At 38.6% G+C, this 23,740-nt stretch overlaps 1 protein-coding gene across 7 annotated transcripts in view; it reads right to left on the bottom strand.

The window, feature by feature from the left end:
* Positions 1-23,740, bottom strand: part of SHROOM4 (shroom family member 4) — a 395,362-nt gene that overhangs the window by 273,301 nt on the left and 98,321 nt on the right. For all 7 annotated transcript variants that reach the window (XR_009050305.1, XR_009050303.1, XR_009050304.1 and 4 more), the window contains exon 2: positions 6,036-6,187. Coding sequence is in view for 3 of the 7 variants with exons in the window: in XM_057718525.1 (XP_057574508.1) it covers positions 6,036-6,187 (152 nt within the window). In the remaining 4 variants the exon portion in view is untranslated. The remainder of the gene's footprint in view (positions 1-6,035; positions 6,188-23,740) is intronic.

Raw genomic sequence — 23,740 nt, 5'->3', positions numbered from 1 at the left:
ACAATGTCTTATTTACCATGCCTCTGGGCGATGAAGGCCACCGACAAGTTTCTAGGGGGTTAATATAACTGAATCTGTATTTTAGATTTATTTCTGTGGCAACACCTTGGCAGACAGATCTGAGATAGCCAAGAGACTACTGAAATAGTCTAGGGGAGAGATGATACGGGCAATAGTGGTGAAATAGAGGGAGGAGGATAAATTCTGGAAGTGTCTAAGAGGTCAAATCTACATGGCTTAGTGAGAGAAAACAAGGAGTAAAAATGACTCAGCTTTCACACTTGGATGGCTAGATGGATGAAAGTACCACCAACTGCTATTGGAAGGGGAGAGAGTTTTATAAGCTAGATAATGATTCAGATTTACACACACTGCCTTTCAATTTCTGTTGGGTTTTCCTGTAGAGATTTTTAACAGGCTGCTGTGCATATGGGCTCTGGGGAGAGATCAGAACTAGAGAGATGAGTCATGAGCACAGAGGTGGTAGTTAAAACCATGAATGAATGTGGTTGCTCAGATAAATGAATAGAGTGAGTAGAGTAAATACAGTCATGGTCAATGGTGATCAAAAGAAGACTGACAGAATAGGAGAAAATTATATTTGAGGCCTTGATGATATTGAAGAGCAGCTGTAAAGAGAATGGGGTATGTGTGAAAGCTAGAAGGAGGTAAAGTTGTTATCAGAGAGTTGAATTTAGTCTTTCTCAACTGATTCCTGAGAATTAAGCCCTAAGGCCTCAAGACAGTGGTTCTCAAAGTGTAAGCTTTTCACCTGGGAAGCTTGTTAAAATATATTGCTGAGTACCACCCTCAGAGTTTTGATTCAGTAGGTCTATGGAAGTGCCCAATAATTTGCATTTCTAACAAGTTCCTAAGTGATGTTCACCAATGAGAACCACAGCCCTGAAGAATCCATTATATGTAATGAATTAACTTCTCTCTTATGCATCTAGCACACTCCTAGTTATGTGCCATCCTTGGGAAAATTGAGATAATAGTTACTCAACCTTCTTTCTTCTGTGATTCAGATAAGGAACTCCAATAGAGACAGACTGGAAGGTGTCAGGATTCCATGACTGAGTCACCAGACGCTAGCCTACGTTAGACATTCAATAAATATTTCCTGACTGAAATGTTGGCATGGTCCATGGTACAGTCAGGGGAGTGAGCTGCTGATATAGAAGAGTTTATCTACGAAGTTAAGATCAAGGGCCCACAGGACTAAAGTTTGTGATTCTCTACAAGAACAATGAAAGCTTTCAATATAACAGCAGGAACTGGCGTAGAGAAGATGATGGTAAAGCAGGTGCCAAGTATAAAACGAAAGTGGGAGGCTGATAGATGACATTGGTAAGGGAATGAAAATAATAAAGCCTGCTTGCTTGAATTTCTAAAGGGATTTTTGCGTGAGGGGAGAGGAATAATGGTTTGGAAGTTGTCTGTGGAGAGCATGCCTAAACCAGAGCACGTGTATATACTATCCATCAAATTGTGTCTTGCTTTTTAATTTTATCATTACAACAGTGCCCTGGGACTTTACCCATGTGATTAAAAAATAACATCTACACATTTTCTCTTTCTGTACAGTTTTGTAATGTCCAGCATATACAACCTCTTTCTTTCATACATATTTCCTATTAAGGTCATTCCTAAGAATTATATGTGTTTGGTTGCTACTGTGAATGGGATATATTTCTCCTTATAGCTCCTCATTGGTTACTGTGGTCTAGTGTTAATTTTAAATTAAATTTGTGCTTCTTTGACTTCTCCTTTGAACTGGTTGTAACACCTTACAATTCCTCATTAGTGTTAAATAAAAATCTTCATGTTCATTTTTCTATCACTATGAGAATTAAGATTTTACCTTTTTAAAAATTATCTTTCAACATTTTCAATGAATTGTTATTGTCTAATATTATTGAAGTAGATTTGATAGAATTTCTTTTGTAGGTTTTGCATCTAAGTTCACAAATTGTGAATGTTCTTTTTGGAGCAGTTTGTCAGGTTTTGGTATCAGAGTGATGCTACCTTCAAATCCAATGTGAATAACTCCGCAGGATTTTCAATTGCATAACATTGCTATAGAATTGAATTCGGCTATTCCTAGAAAGTTTGAAGGAACTCACCGATAAATACACCTGACCTTAAAGTATTTTTAGAAGTTTCTCTTTGATAAATGTTTTCAATGTTTCTATAATTACAGGTCCATTAATTAGCAACTTCTCAATAATGCTTGCCATTTATCATTTTATTAGATATTTTAAATTTCTCTGAGATTTTCAAATTTATTAAGGTACAATTTAGTAGCATCCTATAATTTAAGAAATCTCCTTTGTATTTGTTGTTAAATTCCATTTATCATTTAAATTTTATTTATAATTCATCTTTGTTTTCCTGATTAAATTTGCTAGAGGCTTATCTGCTTAATTCATTCCCTCATTAAAATAACCCTACCCCCGGCTTCATATTATATTGGATTCTTAGTCACATAATTTCATTCTTCATTTTTAATAATGAAATATTTAAGGTTATGAATTTATTCCTGAATATTGCTCTCAAAGATTTAAGTCGTGATCTCGCTTTTATTATTTTTTATTAGTCTGCCAGTGTTTCTTTGAGCTAATACTTGCATATAAATGTGTTCTGAAATATTCAATTGAAGACTTTTGTTTAAATTTGTTTTCAAGTTTATGAAAGTTTTACATTATCATCAGAGAATAGAGAAAGTGCATCTACTTGCAAGAGTTTGCAAAGGTTTTCTTTGTGACATATGATCATTTCTTTAAATGTTATTGGAATGTTTGAAAAGATAGTGTATTCACTGTTTATAAAATATAATTTTTGACATGTATTAATTAGACCTTATGAATTATGGTTTGCAAACCTTTGAAGTAAATATTTTAGGTCTACTTTATCTGCTATAGTTAAATTATGTTCAAGTTTCCCATGTGGATATTTCTATAATTTTTCTTCTTGTATTGCAGATTTCTTTCTTTACATATTTAGATACATTTTTTTCAAAAAATGCTTCATGAATACAAATCCTTAATATAGTTTGTATCTTCTATCAATATAAAATGAATCTCTTGGGACTAATATGACTGTATGGTTATTGGTCCTGTTTTTTTTTTTTTTCCAGATAAGTGACAAGATCAGATGCTTATTTGGAGAATGGAATGATTGGAAGCCAGTGAGAAGACCATTACAATAGTTCATATAAGAAATAATGAACAACTGGATTAATACAAAGGCTACAGAGAGGCTTTTAGCAAGTAGAATAATCAAGATTTGGAATAACTTGGATTTAAGTGGGTTGAGGCAAGTGAGAAGAGTTGAGGACAATACCTAGATTTCTGAATTAGTTAACCATTATCTAAAAAGCAATATAGGGGGAATAATGGGCTGGCTTTTCAGAATAAGTCATTTTCTGAAGTTCCTTCTTTATATTCATCCCAAAACAGTTAAGCCTGGACCTAAAGCTCAGTGTTGAATCTTTGTCAGTTGATTGCTTTACTCAAACCAGACTTGTTACCTTCCTATAAAACACTAGGCTAAATATTAAATTTCAGGGAGATCACATTTCTTTCATGTGCTAAGAGTTCTCTCATAAATTAGAAGAATAACTTGGACTAAGAAAGGAATAAATGTCCTATAGCATCCCCAGGGTAGTCCATAGGTGAAGGTTAAATTTTCCACAAGAGGGCAGCATCATCTAATAAATTATGTCATTGACCACCTCCTCCAATAGGGGTTGAGGGGGGGAAGCTGAAAGGGTAGACAACATAGGTTTATGGAGCCACAGGACCCGCCACACCATGAAAACCAAAGGGCCCTACTACCAAGGCCATAATTATAGCCACTCCTAAGTGACTGGTAGTGGCAGATGTCACCACAACAGGGAGAAAGAGGACGTGGAGCTCACCAAGGGAGGATGTGAGTGACACACCTGAACACTCTCATTCTTATGACTGGATCAGAAGCCACTGTGGATCGTGTCTACAGTCCTTCTAAGTGCTGGTATCTCATAACCAGTATTTCTCAAGGGGCTTTATTTCCTGTCAGATCTCTTTCACCCCTAATGGTTTCCCAGAAAATCCTGTTTCTGAAGGTTAGGTTGCAAAGCACAATACAGTTTGATGCTTTCCTTACTTCATAGTGGTGGTTAGTTACTCCAGTTATGTTTTTGTTATACCATAGGGAGAGGAATGGGACTGAAATTCGCTGAGAACTTATGTTAAAGGCATTTTACATAAATTGGCTCACTTAATCATCATCCTATTATATAGGAACTATTATTTCCCATGTGACAGAACTAGGAAGTAGCATACATATGTCTACTTCTAAACAAAACTTCCAAATTCACCAAGCTGCCCCTTCAAGAAACCTTATTTAAAACCTAAATTATGACCTATCCAATATTGAATCAATGCCAATGTGTCTATTCTATAAGGCATTATTTAACATGTCACCTCTTACCTAGGTACATAGGCATGCCTGGCTTAGTCTTAAGGTACCAGCAGGTAATATAATAAATCAATGGGATCCTACTAACTCAAAAACTTTCCCCCTAAGTATTTTCTCCTCAGGATAAGTCATTTGGATATAGAGCAGGAGAACAATAAGAATTAAAGATGGCTTCTGTGCTTCTGTCTTGGTTGACTAAGGGCATGGAGGTCCTAGTCACTGAGATAAAGAGCTTGAGAGGAAAAGAAGATGATGTATTAGGTTCTGAGCATGCTGTGTGTGAAATGCTTCTGAGACATCTAAGTATAAATGTCTAGTAGGAAGCTGTTATAGGGGTCTGGAGCATAAGAGATACAGTCATACACATATAGATGATAATTGAAACTTGGGGACTGGGTGAGATTTTCCATGGCATATTAATGAAATTAGAAAGGGTAGAACTAGGGGAAACACCAACCTATAAGGGATGGGCAGAGGAAGAGCAGGTGGTAGAGGAATCTCATTTTAAAAAATGAAAAGAGAGATAGAAAAAGAACAAGGAAATGGGGTATCTGGATATGAACAAAAAGAAGATGGGGCAGAAGCCAGAGGGGGAAGTATGATTACAGGAAGACACAAATTTTTTTTCTAATAAAAATAGTAAGATGGAAAAACTTAGGCATGTGTATAGGATAAAGGAAACAAACTAATAGAAAGGGAAAAGTATGAGCTCCAGTAGTACAGAACAAAGATACAGCAGCAAAATGAAAGGGTGACCTATGAAAAGCTCACCAATAGGCAGATGCTTCGGCAACAGTAGAGTGACTGCCCTTGTCTTCCAAATATGTCCTTATTTTGCTCCTGCTTATGCCACTCTACTTACCTGGAAAGCCTTTCCCCTCCTGATGGTTTCTTTGTCAAAATCTACCCATCTTTTAGCTTAGATTCCACCTACTCTATGAAGTCTTATCCTAACCATCTCTTCTGAAGTGCTTTCTCTTTCTCTTGAACTCTAACAGCAATTTCCACCTGAACAATCCATTTGACAATCACCCTTCACCCTGTGGAATCCCCTTTATGGCTTTCTTTAAAAAATGTATTGTTAATTAATTTGTCATATGTGTGTCTTTTCTCCCCTGTTAGACTGTACACTCCTCAAGGGCAGGCTTCCTATCTTAGAGTTTGCCACAACCTCCAGAGTGCCTACCATGGCTGGGAGAAGGGTCTCTTTAAATCTATGTGGTTCAGCAGTGGCAGCCTTTTATGAGGAAGGGACAGAAAAACTCTGGTTTAGGTAGGTCCTTGGTGTGTACTGAGTCATTTAGTTCTCTCAAAAGCAAATAAGGCAACTGAGTCTTGCAGAGGTAAAATAAATTTATCCAAGACAACATGGGTAGTATGTGACAGTGCCAGGATTTGAACCAAAGGCCCCTTATCTTATGCCATTCTGCTTCAGTTGTCTGCAAAATTCTGTTCACATGAAACACCTCTTTCCTTGATACTGATAGAGACATGCCTCTATTGAGGTTTTACTACTAACCAAATGGTTTCAGCGGCTCCTGCACCTTACGGCAAAGCTCTCTGTACCTTACCTCCTGACAATCAGCTTGAGGATCCGGAAGGAGCCTTTGATGAGGATGAGGGCCTCTTGGCGGGAGCCATACAATGGAGTGCCATTGATATTCACCAGCTCATCACCAGTCCTCATCTTCTGGGACAAGGCTGCCTTGCCTCCATCTTCAATCTGTGTTGCAGAGAACAAAACAGAAAGCAGGTGGTGAGGCGACTCCTTCCCCCAAATTCTACTTCCTGGCTCCTCCCAATTTCTGAGCCACAAGTAGTCCTGGGGGATGGCACCAAGATGCTCCAGGGAGCAGCTAAGAAGCTGATTACAGGCCATTATTTACTGAAGGCAAAGCTTGGGAAAGCCCTTGAGGAAGAAAGCAACAAACACATAATGCAATCTTTGCCCTAGAGGAATCAACAGTCCATTTGCTTCTAAATAAGAAAACAATGTTTGAAGGAACTCCACAGTATGGGCATGGAATAGCAAATTGTGTACACAAATTAGAGCCAGAAGAACTAGGCTCCAGCAAAATGACCTTTGGCAAATCCTTTTCTCTCTTTGGACAGACTCTGAAATCTGACAAACTTGAGTGTGAGTCTTGGCTCTAGTACTTCCTAGCTGTGTGACCCCGAGCAAGTTACCTAATATCTCCAAGTCTCAATGGCCACATATGTGAAATACAGATAATAAGCGTCCCTAACTCACAGGGTTGTTAGTATATGAGGTGTCTTGGAGCAGTAAGTCCTCAATAAACGTGAGCTCTAATTATTATAGCAAGGGGTTGACTCTAAAGACCCTGAAAATGGCTTCCAGCTCAACCTTCTGTGAGTAGAATTGCAAATCTAAAAGATACAAAGTAACTGATCATTTACATATATCTCTTCAACAAGTGCCCAGCACAGTGCTTCCAGTGTCTGGCACACAGTGGGCACTGACCAAAAGCTGGGAACATGGGTATTCACTGTTCCACCATAGCCTACAGAATTTCCATTGGTCAAGGGCAATCTTGGCAGGAATGTAGTCAGGCTGGGGGGTGGGCGTTGAAAGCAAAGGATGAAATAATAGCCACTGGGGTAGGCAAAAGCAAAACAAAACAAAATGCCGCCCAAGGATCCTTGCTTATGGCTATTTTTGTATGTAACATATCTTCTATCACAAAGGTGTGCTCTACCTTTTGGAACATCAGTTCTATCCATGGTGGTAGGCGTCATCTCATCCATCCATTAATCCATCCTCAAGTCTTTGGTTAATTTCTAGTATGCAGGGGAGAACATGCTAAGTGCTAGAGGTACAGAAATGAACAAAGCACCCATGGCTCCCAGATTCAGGGGTGGGTTACTTTCTAAAGTCCATATGTCCATGGAAATGGGCAGGTGAAAAAGGTTCAACCCACTAATGGAATCAGGAAGAGATGGTTGGTTGGTTGTTTCTCTCAGAGGCAACTAAGGACTGGTCTTTGTTGCAGGTGGTTTTACATTTACTTCTACTCTTGTTTCAATCTTTCTTTCAGTCTTTTAGAGCATCCCTCCAATCTGTCCCCACACCGTGTAAGTTAGAATATTGCTGAGCTTTAGGTTGGCCAGCTCATGTGCAATTTGGCAGATGAGACCTCCTGAGTTGAGAGACAAATGTTAATTCAGGATTTTAAAAATCCCATCAAATAAATTGAAATTCTGAGTTAAATCACAGACTGATATTAAATTTATTGCTGCTAACCCAACAGTTTTTTTTTAATTAACCTTTGTCTGACAAATCATAGGTTAGCCAAGTGACACTGAATATATATACCTTTGTTCCAGCACCTGGGCCACCTCTCAAGACAAAAGAAGCCAATATTGGTAAATGGGGAACAACTCTCAGCAAATTAATTAGGATCACATTCTTATTTCCATTGTCATTATCATTATTACTTCACAGTCACTGCTGCCAAAAAAAAGAAAGAAAAGAAAAGAAAAAAGAAAAAGAAAGAAGCAAAGTGCTGTATTTGAATTTCAGAAGTTCTATTTGAATGACTCATTCCTTTGGCATCTATGGAAGGCCCTCAGCATCAGACAGGACTTTCAATAGGCATCAGCAGGCTGAAAGGGCTTCCTTAGGCTAACAAAGAACCACAAACAAGAGTCTAATGAATGCTAATAGATTTTTCCCGTTGATGTACATTAGTCTTAATTCACTCTACCCATTTTTAAATTCATATAACTCAATTATCCATATTACCATTAACCATAGCAAGTCTTTCCTTCAATATGTATTGATATTAAGCACCACCTTGGGTTAATTAAGCACTTTGTTATATCAACAAGATTTGTCTATTCTAGACCAGAAAATGAAAGAGGGGTACCTTTTAAACTAAAATGTTTAATTATGGCTGCAACAAAAGATCAAGCATTTTGCATTCCCTACTGCCACTTTGTCTGCCACTATCTGAGTCCTTGCAGGGGCTCTTTCTTGGACTATAGCCTCAAGCCAATTGTCCATGCTCCTTTTTCTGTTCCATGCCTTTTCTTAGTCACCTGCAGCATCACCTATAGAACATGAATAATAATAACTCCATGTTAGCACAAGTGTGAGGATTTGCAGACAACAAACCAGCAAATTATGGGCACCCAGCACAATCCCAAAGTATAAACAGGTCCAGATCAGGAAATGAAACTCCATTTGGTTGAAGAGCCCTTGGACTATACCCCAAACTAGCTCTTTCCCAAACCCAGGGCATTTACTGAACTATACAACAGATTCCTTCTTAGACTTCTAACTTCTGGATTGTTTTAAAAAGTATTGCTCACTGGTCTTCCTCCTCTTCCCTCCACCTCTAGATTCCTGGGATCCAGCATGTCTTCCATTTATTGTTTGGCATCCTGACAGCCAGTTCTCCAGGTCAATGGCTCAACCACATATTTGTTTATATAGAAGATAAAGCAGTTGTTCACTTTTCTAGCAAGGAGAAGGGAAGGGAAGGAGGAAGGAAGGAGGAAAAACAATATATATATTCTATAAAAGATTTTGGTTTTCCCTTCCCACTGTGCCACTCAAAACACTGGCTGGGGCACAGGAGAGGTGTGAATCAACAAACACATTGAGAATAACATGTCCTGCTTGAGAGGGCTGTATAGCATCATTTGATGTTGTCCATTCAGTAAGGCTGGTCAACTTTCCAGCTCTTCCTGAATCAGCTCTTCAGGGTGGCTTTCTTGTTTCATTTGAAGTGTTGTGAATTCTCAGATTGGACCCAGACGCATTGGAATGTCAGTATAAACACACACCACAAAGCCCAATGTAAACCATGGTTAACTTATGTGTCATTTTGGATTATCCAAGTGATTGCTGGACTAGCAGTGAGTGGCCCAAGTAATTGAAAATTGATTGCATAAAGGTCATATAGCCAAAAGCCAGCTGGTTTCTGCAAAGTTGGGAAGAGCTGATTGACTTTGGACAAGTCCCTTTCCCCTTTCTTGGCCTCTTTTACCCTTACTGGTAAAACATGGTCTCTGAGGACCTGTGGAGCTCTGACATTCAGTGACCTGTGTACAGTTAGCAAAGTCATGCATTATCATTCTGCTGACACAGATAATCCCACTGTGCTTTGCCTTCACCTATGTTTCACTCCTTCAAAACTAACTAATCAACAACCATCTCTCACATGCCTGTGGTCTTTATCCACTGTTTTAGAGCAGTCCATCAAGGCTGGAACACTTATAAAAGCACAGTTGGGACACTGAGAGAAAGAGATTCCTGAATCCCCATTTTGTGCTAATGAGCTGGTGAACTGGAAATTTTTGATGGATCTTCAATGAAGCATTAAGTGCTCTAATAATTGTCAACAAAGTGACACGTTGGCCACTTGAGAGCAAAGGCAAAGAAAACTGGACTTAACAGTACTTCCTGGCTTTCTAGTAGCTTTTATACTAAATAAAAGATGCTAGTAGATACTTGCTTGGGTCTTTTGACTAAACTAGGGAGAAAGTGAAAGAAAGAAAAGTTAAACCAGGTTTATCTTGGGGAAAAAAATGCATCAGCAGGAGAAATATCATCTGCAACAATAACCAGCAGGTACTGAATGCTCTTTACAATAGTGTAAGAGTAGTATTAAAAGTCAATGGGCTGGGGAAAGATGGCAGCGAAGTAGAAGGACGTGGAATGCATCCCTCTCCACAGATGCATCAGGAATACACCAAAAGGTGCAATAATTCCCACAGAGAACCAGCTGAACACCAGCAAATGACCTCGGACACCAGAAAGGACTGCAAAGATCCCGACATAACTGGCCTTTTTACATATCTCTATTTCTAGCTAAGTTTTTTTGTAGTGCTGACTGTATCTCTCCTACATTCTCTTCTTCTCTATCTTTTATGCATTTCTATTTCTTTCTTTTTCTTTTCATATTTCCAGTCACACTACACTCTTCTGTTGCCCTGTCTTCTATTCTTTTTTAGTTTCTTTTATCTTAATATACTTATAACCAATATTAACGCTTGGCTCTGTTTCCTTGCTTTATTCTCCAGATGACACACTGCTTTGGTTTTTATTATTAGGTTTGGTCTTTATCTTAGTTCTGATTATAATTGTCTCATTTTGTTTTAGGAATCTTCACTCTCTGATTGTATTCTCGCTCTTTATTATATTTGATCCTAGCTTTCAAAATTTCCCTGGATATGTGTTTGTGTGGTTTTTCTTTTTTTTTCTTTTTTTTTTTTTTTTGCTGCTGTTGTTAATTAATCACGATCTTAGTCCTAAGGGATCTACATGTGTTATAACATATTTTTTATTCTTTTATTCTATTTTTTCTTCTATTTTTATTTTTAGACTTTTTACATATTTCTATTTCTAAGTTTTTTGTTGTGCTAACTTTATCTCTTCTACCCTCTTTCCTTCGCTATCTTTTATATATTTCTATTTTTTCTCTCTTTTCTTTTTCTTTTCATATTTCCAGTCACACTACGCTCTTCTGTTGCCCTGTCTTCTATCCTTCTTTATTTTATCTTAATATACTTATAACCAATATTATCAGCCTGCTCTGTTTCCTTGCTTTATTCTCCAGATGACACACTGCTTTGGTTTTTATTATTAGGTTTTGTCTTTATCTTAGTTCTAAGTATAATTGTCTGATTTCATTCTGAGAATCTTCAGCTGGTCTGGTGGTACTCTCGCTCTCTATTATATTTGATCCTATCTTTCAAAATCTCCTTGGATTTGTGTTTGTGTGTGTGTGTTTTGTTTTTGTTTTTTTGTGGGTTTTTTTGGTTTTGAATTTCTGTTAGTTTTCTCTTTGATTCTCTGATGGCATACTGGGGTTCTTCTGTCAGGTCTTTCTAGTGTCTTATGTTCTACTGGAGTCAGTACTTGTGTGTCTTATACCAGTATGTGTTTCCTTGATTTAGTATTTGCTTGACTGAACACTCTGCCATCAGTCTGGGGCTTGGACAGACTTCTTTAAACCCCTTTATTGCCAGGACTAGCAGCCTCTGAAGTCTGGACTACTCCATTAGAAGTCAAGTAGGAGGCCCTGGGGAGGGAGCACTGAATCCAGGATGCTAGACTACTAGGAGTCCTCAGACACAGGGAAGATTAACTGCAGAGAACTCTCACGGAGCCCTGCCTCAGAGTCTAAGACTTCGCTTCATTCGACAGTCTGCAACTGCCATTGCTGGACATCTCACATCAAACTACAAACAAGACAGGAACACAACCCACCCATCAGCACACAGACTACCTAAAGCCATATTAACCTCACAGATACTCTAAACATACCACCTGACACGGCCCTGCTCACCAGAGAGAAAAGACACAGAGCTACACACTGGGAAGAGACACCAAACCCCCCACACCAGGAAGCCTACTCAAGACACTGGACAAACCCCACCACAGGGGGCAGAGGGCAGAAACAAGAGGAATTACTACTAGGCAGCACAGGGAAAGGAGACAGAAAATCCTATAAATTTGACAAAATGAGAAAACAAAGAAACACCTTGCAGGCAAAGGAGCAGGAAAAAAACCCACAAGACCAAATAAATGAAGAGGAAATAGGAAAATTGCCTGAAAAAGAATTCAGAGTAATGATAGTAAAGATGATACAAAATCTCTATTAAAAAATACAGAAATTACAAGAAACAGTTAACAAGGACTCAGAAGAACTAAAGAGCAAACAAACAGTAATGGACAATACAATAACTGAAATTAAAAATACTCTAGATGATATAAACAGCAGAATAACTGAGGCAGAAGAATGAATAAGTGAGTTGGAAGATAGAATGCGGGAAATAACTGCCACAGAGCAGAAAAGAGAAAAGAGAATAAAAAGAATGGAAGACAGTCTCAGAGACCTTGGGGACAACATTAAGCGCACCAACATTTGAATCATAGGCATCCCAGAAGAAGAAGAAAAGAAAGGGTCTGAGAGAGTATTTGAAGAGGTTATAGTGGAAAATTTCCCCAGCATAGGAAAGGAAATAATCAAGTGCAAGAAGCACAGAGAGTGCCATACAGAATAAACCCAAGGAGAAATACACTGAGGCATATATTAATCAAACTAACGACAATTAAACACAAAGAAAAAATATTAAAAGCAACCAGAGAAAAGCAACAAATAACATATAAGGGAAAACCCATAAGGATAACAGCTGATCTTTCTGCAAAAACTCTGCAGGCCAGAAGGGAATGGCAGGATATACTGAAAGTCCTGAAAGAGAAAAACCTACAGCCAAGAATACACTACCCAGCAAGAATCTCATTCAGATTCAAAGGAGAAATCAAAAGCTTTACAGGTAAGCAAAAGTTAAGAGAATTCAGCACCACCAAACCAGCCTTACAACAAGTGCTAAAGGAACTTTTCTAAGCAGGAAACACAAGAGAAGGAAAAGAACTACAAAAACAAACCCAAAACAATTAAGAAAATGGTAATTGGAACACACATGTCAATAATCACCTTAAATGAAAATGGATTAAATGCTCCAACCAAAAGACACAGACTGGCTGAATGGATACAAAAACAAGACCCTTCTACCTACAAGAAACCCACTTCAGACCAAGGGATACATATAGAATGAAAGGAAGGGGATTGAAAAGATATTCCATGCAAATGAAAGTCAAAAGAAAGCTGGATCAACAATACTCATATCAGACAAATTAGACTTGAAAGTAAAGACTATTACAAGAGACAAGGAAGGACACTACATAATGATCAAGGGATCCATCCAGAAAGAACATATAACAATTGTAAATATCTATGCACCCAACATAGCGGCCCCTCAATACATAAGGCAAATGCTAACAGCCATAAAAGGGGAAATCGACAGTAACACAATAATAGTAGGAGACTTGAACACACCACTTACACCAATAGACAGATCATCCAAACAGAAAATAAATAAGCACACACAAGCTTTAAATGACATATTAGACCATTTCGACTTAATTGATATTTATAGGACATTCCATCCAAAAATGATAGAATACACTTTCTTCTCAAGTGCACATGGAACATTTTCCAGGATAGATCACATCTTGGGTCACAAATCAAGCCTCAGTAAATTCAAGAAAATTGAAATGATATCAAGCATCTTCTCTGACCACAACACCATGAGACCAGATATCAATTACAGGAAAAAAACTGTAAAAAATACAAACACATGGAGGCTAAACAATACACAATTATACAACCAAGAAATCACTAAAGAAATCAAAGAGGAAATCAAAAAATATCTAGAAACAAATGACAATGAAAACACAACAACCCAAAACCTATGCGACGCAGCAAAATCAGTTCTAAGAGGGAAGTTTATAGCAATACAGTCCTACCTCAAGAAACAGGAAAAATCTCAATTAAACAACCTAAACTTACACCTAAAACAATCAGAAAAAGGAGAACAAAGAAGCCCCAAAGTGAGCAGAATGAAAGAAATCATAAAGATCAGAGCAGAAATAAATGAAAGAAAAAAAAAAAAGAAGGAAACAACAGCAAAGATCAATGAAACGAAAAGCTGGTTCTTTGAGAAGATAAACAAAATTGTTAAACCATTAGCCAGACTCATCAGGAAAAAAAGAGAGAAGAGCAAATCAACAGAATTAGAAATGAAAAAGGAGAAGTAACAACGGACAGCACAGAAATACAAAAGATCATGAGAGACTACTACAAGAAACTATATGCCAATAAATTGGATAACCTGGAAGAAATGGATACATTCTTAGAAAAATACAATCTTCCAAGACTGAACCAGGAAGAAATAGAACATATGAACAGACCTATCACAAGTACGGAAATTGAGACAGTGATTAAAAATTTCTGAACAAACAAAAGTCCAGGACCAGATGGCTTCACAGACCAATTGTATCAAACATTTAGAGAAGAGCTAACACCTATCCTTCTCAAACTCTTCCAAAATATCGCAGAAGGAGGAACACTCCCAAACTCATTCTAGAAAGCCCCCATCACCCTGACACCAAAACCAGGCAAAGATGTCACAAAAAAAGAAAATTACACAGCAATATCACTGATGAGTATAGATGTAAAAATCCTCAACAAAATACTAGCTAACAGAATCCAACAGCACATTAAAAAAAATCATACACCATGATAAAGTGGGGTTTATCCCTGGAATGCAAGGATTCTTCAATATATGCAAAACAATCAATGTGACACATCATATTAACAAATTGAAGGATAAAAACCATATGGTAATCTCAATAGATGCAGAAAAAGCTTAAAATTCAACAACCATTTATCATAAAAAAGCTCCAAAAAATGGGCATAAGGAAATTACCTCAACATAATAAAAGCCATATATGAGAAACCAAAAGCTAACATCGTTCTAAATTGTGAAAAACTGAAATAATCCCCTCTAAGAACAGGAACAAGACAAGGGTGCCCACTCTCACCATTATTATTCAACATAGTTTTGGAAGTTTTAGCCACAGCAAGCAGAGAAGAAAAAGAAATAAAACGAATCCAAATTGGAAAAGAAGAAGGAAAATTGTCACTCTTTGCAGATGACATGATATTATACATAGAAAACCCTCAAGACTCTACCACAAAACTGCTAGCCCTAATCAATGAATTTAGTAAAGTAGCAGGATACAAAATGAATGCATAGAAATCTCTTGCATTCCTATACACTAACAACGAAAAAGCAGAAAGAGAAATTAAGGAAACACTCCCATTTACCATTGCAACAAAAAGAATAAAATACCTAGGAATAAACCTGCCTAAGGAGGCAAAAGACCTGTATGCAGAAAACTATAAGACACTGATGAAAGAAATCAAAGATGATACAAACAGATGGAGAGACATACCATGTTCTTGGATTGGAAGAATCAACATTGTGAAAATGACTGTACTACCCAAAGCAATTTACAGATTCAATGCAATCTCTATCAAATTACCAATGGTATTTTTCACATAACTAGAACAAGAGATCTTACAATTTGTATGGAAACGCAAAAGACCCCGAATAGCCAAAGCAATCTTGAGAAGGAAAGATGGAGTTGGTGGAATTAGGCTTCCTGACTTCAAACTATACTACAAGGCCACAGTGATCAAGATAGTATGGTACTGGCACAAAAATAGAAAGGAAGATCAATGGAACAGAATAGAGAACTCAGAGGTAAACCCAAGCACATATGGGCACCTTATCTTTGACAAAGGAGGCAAGAATATGCAATTTGAAAAAGACAGGCTCTTCAACATGCGCTGCTGGGAAATTTGGACTGCAGCATGTAAAAGAATGAAATTAGGACACTGCCTAACACCATACACAAAAATAAACTCCAAATGGATTAAAGACCTAAATGTAAGGCCAGACACTATAAAACTCTGAAAGGAAAACATAGGCAGAACACTCTATGACATACATCAAAGCAAGATCCTTTTTGACCCATCTCCTAGAATCATGGAAATAAAATCAAGAATAAACAAATGGGACCCAATGAAACTTAAAAGCTTTTGCACTGCGAATGAAACCACAAACAAGACAAGAAGACAACCCTCAGAATGGGAGAAAATACTTGCCAGTGAAGCAATGGACAAAGGAGTAATCTACAAAATATACAAGCAGCTCATGCAGCTTAATACCAAAAAAGCAAATAGCCCAATCCACAAATGGGCGGAAGACCTAAATAGATATTTCTCCAGAGAATACATACAGATGGCCATCAAACACATGAAAAGATGCTCGACATCACTAATCATCAGAGAAATGCAAGTCAAAGCCACAATGAGGTATCTCCTCACACAGGTCAGAAGGGCCATCATCAAAAAATCTAGAAACAATAAATGTTGGAGAGGGTGTGGAGAAAAGGGAACTCTCTTGCACCGTTGGTGGGAATGTAAGTTGGTACAGCCACTAAGGAAAACAGTTTGGAGGTTCCTTGAAAAACTAAAAATGGAACTACCATATGATCCAGTAATCCCACTACTGGGCATATACCCAGAGAAAACCACAATCCAAAAAGAAACATGTACCATAATGTTCATTGCAGCCCTATTTACAATAGCCAGGACATGGAAGCAACCTAAATGCCCATCAACAAATGAATGGATAAAGAAGATGTGACATATATATACAATGGAATATTACTCAGCTATAAAAAGGAATGAAATGGAGCTATATGTAGTGTGGTGGATAGGCCCAGAGTCTGTCATACAGAGTGAAGTAAGCCAGAAAGAGAAAAACAAATACCATAGGCTAACACATATATATGGAATCTAAAAAAAAAAAAAAATGGTACTGACGAACCCAGTGAAAGGGCAAGAATAAGGATGCAGATGCAGAGAATGGACTGGAGGACATGGGGTTGGGGGCGGGGGCGATGGGGAAGCTAGGATGAAGTGAGAGAGTAGCACCAACATATTTGCACTACCAACTGTAAAATAGATAGCTAGCGGGAAGTTGCTGTATAACAAAGGGAGATCAACTCGATGATGGGTGATGCTTTAGAGGGCCAGGACAGGGAATGTGGGAGGGAGTCGCGGGAGGGAGGGGATATGGGGATATATGTATAAATACAGCTGATTCACTTTGGTGTACCTCAAAAGCTGGTACAAGAGTGTAAAGCAATTATTTTCCAATAAAGAGTTTGGAAAAAAGATGAAACTTCAACTGAAGAACATAAAATAAAATCTGAACAAAGGAAAAAAATAGTCAATGGCATGACTGTGAATAGCTCTTCTGGCTACAGGAAATTTATTGGAAAAACCAGACTAAGTGGAACTTTGTTGGCCAGTTCTAGGAGCTTTTAGCCAAATTATGCCACGGTGCGTTTTCCGCATCCCGTGGCTTCCACATCCCCCGGCATCCTGGCTTCATCTGGTTGGTTGAATCCACATGTGCAAAATCCTGTGCATAGGGACGGCCACCTCTAAGGTACTTGAGCTTCCATAGATTTTGGTATCCATGTGGGGGTCCTAGAACCAATCCCCCATGGATACCTAGGGATGACTGTACCCGCCCATTCTCCTACCTTCACCAGCTTGTCTATAGTCTAAGAAGGCAAACAACATAGCTAATTGTGTGAACTGATTTTTTAAAACTACATAAATGGAAAAGGTCCACCCAGAAGACAGCAGTTATATTGCTTTAAAAAATAAGTATATCCTCTGAATGTCTTTTTATCACTTTTTGAAAGATTTTCAAGTTTTTAGTAACACTCCAGACACTAATTCAGCAATTTGGCCTTTTCTGGGGAATCAATAGAGAGAAAATGTAGAGATGGACATAATCTGTCTTTGAGAAGTTTATTAGGAAGTAGGATCATCAAATAATAAAGTCCATGCTTATTCTGAAACTTAGTTTGACTTGAGCAGACCACAAGTTGGGGGCTATCTGTTTCTGATCTGCCCTCTCTTACCTCATTGGTATCCCTTAGTATCTGATCATGCTAGGAGAGATTAATCCGAGTGACCTGGACAAGGGAGATACAGGCTTTGAAACCTCTGCAATCTCTTTGCAATGGCTTTCAACAGTCTGATCCCAGGTTGCAGCAAACTGCCTGCCCTAACTTGTTTCTTTTAGCAACTCTCTCCCTACAAAATCCCCCCCAAATTCCATAGTCCAGATGTGAAAAACAAGAAACTGCTGTTCCTAATTTCATCTTTCCTACCTTACCCCAGCTTCCCAAAAGGCAAAATAGAAAACAAAAAGCTCTCTCTTAAATAAATGAGAATTCAAAAACATCAACCAATTAAAAGGATGTAAGTAGGCATGGTTCTAAGTAGTAATTCCTATATAGAACTAGACTGAGGAGGTGGACACAAAAGGAGAAGATAAGAATCCTACAAGGGGCTGCCCCAGAATGTAAAGTTCTGTTGATCAGGCCCTTTGGCTTTCCTGACCTTGGACCAAGAGAATTTGCTGTGCCCCACAGTATGACCTATCCTTACAGATAACTCCTTCCTCCCCAGCTGCTTAATTACCATCTATTTTACTAATCCTCACAACAAAAGCTCTCTGAGCTCCAAATCATTAAATTTCCCTAGGGATTACCCCAAGTCAGATTCTAAGTATCTTTGCCAAAAACTCAGTCAGTCCAGAGCCAAGCTCAGCTCTAGGAACTTGGTAATGAGGAAAGGGATAGGGAGTCAAGAGCTCTGTACTCTAGATCAGCGACCAAAAGCGAGTTTGTCTTTGCTCCTACTGAGTCAGATCAGTCCTGCTGTCTCCATAAGTCAGGTAAGGGAGAACAAACATCACTGTGCAAGAGCAAACTCAGAGTTTCTTACATTATCAGCAAACATGCTCATTGGGGTCCTGTTCACACTTTGTCAGCTCTAGCCATTTGTTGACACTGAAGTCTTTTGCTGACATTAATGTTATCAGTGTTTGTCAAAAATGTTATTTAGCCTTTGGTGGTTTAGAACAGTAGTCTCCAGGATGGATTTATATATCCCAGGCTGGAAAGGGTGATAATGGATGTTCTATTTATGTTTATCTAATCTTTTAAAAAACCAAGCCTTATTAGTATTTAATATTGGTGGTGGTAGATTATATCATCCATAAATAAAATCATGTATATTGGGGACATATGCTCAAAACATTTTTATTGATGTAAATTCGTACTAAAAAATTTTTGGCCAGATCATAGACTTCAATGAGAGGGCTAAAACCATACAGCTTTTAAAGGAAAACATAGGAGAATATCTTTATGACCTTGAGGTGGGCAAAGTTTTTTGGGCAGGATACAAAAAGCAATAATCATAAAAGATAGTGTTATATTGGAGTTCATCAAAATAAAATTCATTTAAAATGTCACTAAAAGAGTGAAAAGATAAGCTATGGACTGGAAACATATTCATAATACGTATATCTGACAAAGGACATATTCAGAATATAAAAAGAAATACAAATCAATAAGAAAAACACAACCAATTGACAATTGGCGAAAGACTTAAATAGGAACTTCACTAAAAAAGATATGTACAGCTATATGAACTCCACATTTCTGGTGGGAGTGTAAAATTGTACAACCACCTTGGAAATCTGTATACATAGTCTAGCACCTATGAGGATACTTACGTATCCTCAAGAGAAAGCAGCATGTGTATCCACAAAAAAAGACTTGATTATTCATAGCAGCTTTATTCACAACAGACCCATCAAGACATACCTATACACAAAGTAGCATACTACATAGCATTAAAAAAGAAAATACTGATACACGCAATGAAATGGATGCTTACCAAAAATATTGCATTGAGTAAAAGAGACCAGACTAAAACGATACATACTGTATGATTCCATTTTATTTAAAGGACAAGAACAGACAAAACTAATCTATGGTCGGCTTCCCTGGTAGCACACTGGTTAAGAATCCACCTGCCACACATATATACAATAGAATATTACTGAGCCATAAAAAGGAATGAAAATGAGTTATTTGTAGTGAGGTGGATAGACCTAGAGTCTGTCATACAGAGTGAAGTAAGTCAGAAAGAGAACAAATACCGTACGCTAACACATATATATGGAATCTAAAAAAATGGTACTGATGAACCCAGTGACAGGGCAAGAATAAAGATGCAGCTGTGGAGAACGGACTTGAGGACATGGGGGCGGGGGGGGGGGAGCATGTGAAGGGAAAGCTGGGATGAAGTGAGAGAGTAGCATTGACATATGTACACTACCAAATGTAAAATACATAGCTAGTGGGAAGCTGCTGCATAACACAGGGAGATCAACTCCATGATGGGTGATGACTCAGAGGGCTGGGATAGGGAAGGCGGGAAGGAGTCATGGGAGGGAGGGGATATGCAGATATATGTGTAGATGCAGCTGATTCACTTTGTTGTACAGCAAAAACTGGCACAACAGTGTAAAGCAATTATATTCCAATAAAGGGCTTAAGAAAAGAGAAACTAAAATCAGTTAAACAAACAAACAAAAAATATGCCCCGCAATGCAAGGGACATGGGTTCAATCCCTGGTCCAGGAAGATCTCACATGCCACAGAGCAACTAAGCCTGAACGCCACAACTACTAAGCCCATGCTCCACAACTACTGAAGCCTGTGCACCTAGAGCCTGTGCTCTGCAACAAGAGAAGCCACCACAATAAGAAACCTGCGCACTGCAACGAAGAGTAGCCCCCGCTCTCCGCAACTACAGAAAGCCTGCGCGCAGCAACAAAGACCCAATGCAGCCAATAAATACAAATTAAATAATTAATTAATTAAAAAACTAATCTGTGGTGATAAAACTCAGACTAGTAGTTACCTCTGAGAGGGTGTACTGACTGTGAAGACACATGAGCAAAACTTTCAGGGGTGCTGGAAATGTTTTACATGCGAATCTGGAAACTGATTATATGGAAATATACACATCTAAAAATTCACTAAGATATGTGCATCTCCATACACATACACACACACACACATACACATTGGGTTTGTTAAAAAGTTAGTTCCGGTTTTTCCGGAACATCTGAATGAACCTTTTGATCAACCCTATATATATGTAACTTATTCCTTAATCTAAGAAAGAATTTTAAAAATTAAGAACTCTACACTATACAGATTATATTTTTGAGGTAGGGCCCAAGGATGGGGCACTATTTGCACATACTCATATCTTTAATCAAGGCAAAAACATCTCACTTAAAGGGTAAGTCTTTACAGTAGGGCTATAATTTATGAATTTGCCCATTGTTCCTCTGGACTTTGAGACAGTATTCATCTGCTCCAACTACCACACCACCCTTCCAATAAGGTGGATGATTTCAGTAGGAAATAAAAATGAAGACAAACACTTTGTTTTCTTTACCTGCCAGCTGGTAAAAATGAAAATTTTTTTTTTAATCACCAACCAATTTCTATCTTGACATATCATAAAATCGGAATCAACCCCTTATCTAATCCACCTCTGTTCTTCCTGTCTATCCCAGGTACCTCTCTTTGTCATGGTCCCTAGGGTTCCTGCAACTCACTCTGAGAAGTAGAACTTTAGCTAAGGCCATTGTCACACAGGCAACAATCTCTTCTTCGGGTACCATTACTGCCTCCTACTGGATTACCTATGCTTCTTAGCTGTCTAATAAGCTATGAATTTCAGTGGTACAAGTAACCAAAGAACCTTGCAAAGCTGATGTGGTAGAGAGAGTTCAGAGAGGACTGGGGTGGAAGAAACTTGACAAAAGGATGTGGTAGCATGTTAAAGACTTTGCTCCTGACTTCTAGGAGCAGTTACCAGCAAAAGAGTTCACTATATACCACCATGCTATAAGCTCCTTTGTATAGGGTTAAAACAGTCTAAAACAAACCAGAAAGTCCATGATGCACCCCACCTCCAGCATTAGGAGAGCATAGTGCACAAATCTAGCGGCTGAGCCTAGGGGGCTGAAAAGAGCAACAGCCTTTTATATACCACCTAATATAAAAACACTGCAAACAGAACACATTAACCTATTGGCATTTATGAACTGTGCATGAATGCTTGTAAGAAATGCCCAAATTAAAAATAAAAGTGGGTGTTACTGTTTCTTTTAAGCTCTTTATTAGAATATAATTGCCTTACACTCTTGTACCAGCTTTTGAGGTACACCAAAGTGAATCAGCTGTATTTATACATATATCCCCATATCCCCTCCCTCCTGCGACTCCCTCCCACCCTCCCTGTCTTCGCCCTCTAAGGCATCACCGATCATCAAGTTGATCTCCCTTTGTTATACAGCAACTTCCCACTAGCTATCTATTTTACAGTTGGTAGTGTAAATATGTCTATGCTACTCTTTCACTTCGTCCCAGCTTCCCCTTCGCCACCCCTCTCCCCAACCCCATGTCCTCCAGTCCATTCTCTGCATCTGCATCCTTATTCTTGCCCTGTCACTGGGTTCATCAGTACCGTGGGTGTTACTTCTATCACCAGATTACTACACAGAGATGGAAATTATTCTACTTGGATTAATATAATCTCTCTTTCTCTATTACCAACCTATTTTTGATGCAAAAACTATTCTTCAAGTTGATCAAAAGTGTCTTTTTAACTTTCCGCTGAATGTGAATGGGTTAGATACAGCCTTCCAGCCCAAGAGGATATGATTAACTATCTGGACTCTGAACCATTCCAAAGCCACGTTCACTCAGTAACTCATTTCTGGTTCCCTGAAGCCATTTATTTATAATCCATTATGCAAAAAGCTAAAGACAGTTTCTAAAGAGTACACATATCCAACATTAGTCATTTCTGACTGGAAAAAGACCAAAGGATTAACACCCTTCAGGGAAGGGACAAAAGGCTGCCTCTGGAAATTACTAGGCCTGCTCTACCGCCTGGAATCCACTTGTCCAGCTTCCTAGGCATCCATGTGCCCTCTACCAGACATGGACCAAGGGGTTGGGGCTTGCTTTATGTTGTCCACAGCTGGGCCCCTGCATTCTGCTCCCAGAACATTGTTTGCCTCTGCCTAGGTTCCCTTCCCCAAGCAGTGATTTGAATCTTTGGTCTTCATTTAGCCCTCGGAACAGTATTAGATAAAGAGGGGGGAAAAGAGGCGTTTAATTTCCTCTTATCTTTCTGCATAATTGCTACCAAAGCAAACAACTCCCACAGAAATAACCTATCAAGGCATATATGTATGTTGCAAAGGTAATAACAATACCATTCCTTACTGACCCTAGAATAGATCCAAATTTGAACTGGCACACTTGCTGCTGCTTTCACATAATGCTGCAAATCTGGGAACAAGTAGGCCATCATACTGTTCTGTTCCAAGCTACTGTCCTGTTCACGTGGTGACTGAGAAGTGACATACCATCTCTTTCCCGCTCAGTGAGATGTGTCAAATAACAGAAAACAAAACTGAGTTTCCACAAATGAAAAAACCAAAAGGGACAGAAAATGTACTCAATTGTTCTTGCGTTAGTGTTGGGTGGGGACTCTTACATCAGAGAGCATTTCCTTTTGCAATGCCAGATTCAATGGGGAAGAAAATAAGGAGGACATAATGGGCATTTGAGTTTAAGGTCTGAGGAATCAATAAGGGAAAAGTGGTGTGGAAGCCTTTCTCCAGGTTAGCAGGCTTGCTTTTCAAGATAAGTCTCGATGAAAAGAAAGAACCAGACTTTAACCTCCTGTCCCTATGCACTCCTGTACTTTTCTAACCTTAACTACAAGGGCAGAGCCCTGCCCCTTCCCCTATAATGGTTGACCCCGTCTTGAGAGTGGACTCCACAAACCTAGGCACTGAGGGTATTTCTCATAGCCAAGGTCACTCTGGTGTTTTTCCTCCTCCTTCCAAACTTTCTCCAGCC

The sequence above is a fragment of the Hippopotamus amphibius genome, chromosome X (assembly GCF_030028045.1).
Source record: "Hippopotamus amphibius kiboko isolate mHipAmp2 chromosome X, mHipAmp2.hap2, whole genome shotgun sequence".
Lineage (NCBI taxonomy): Eukaryota > Metazoa > Chordata > Mammalia > Artiodactyla > Hippopotamidae > Hippopotamus > Hippopotamus amphibius.
The sequence above is the reverse complement of the archived record's forward strand: the minus strand, read 5'-3'. Positions and strand labels throughout refer to the sequence as shown.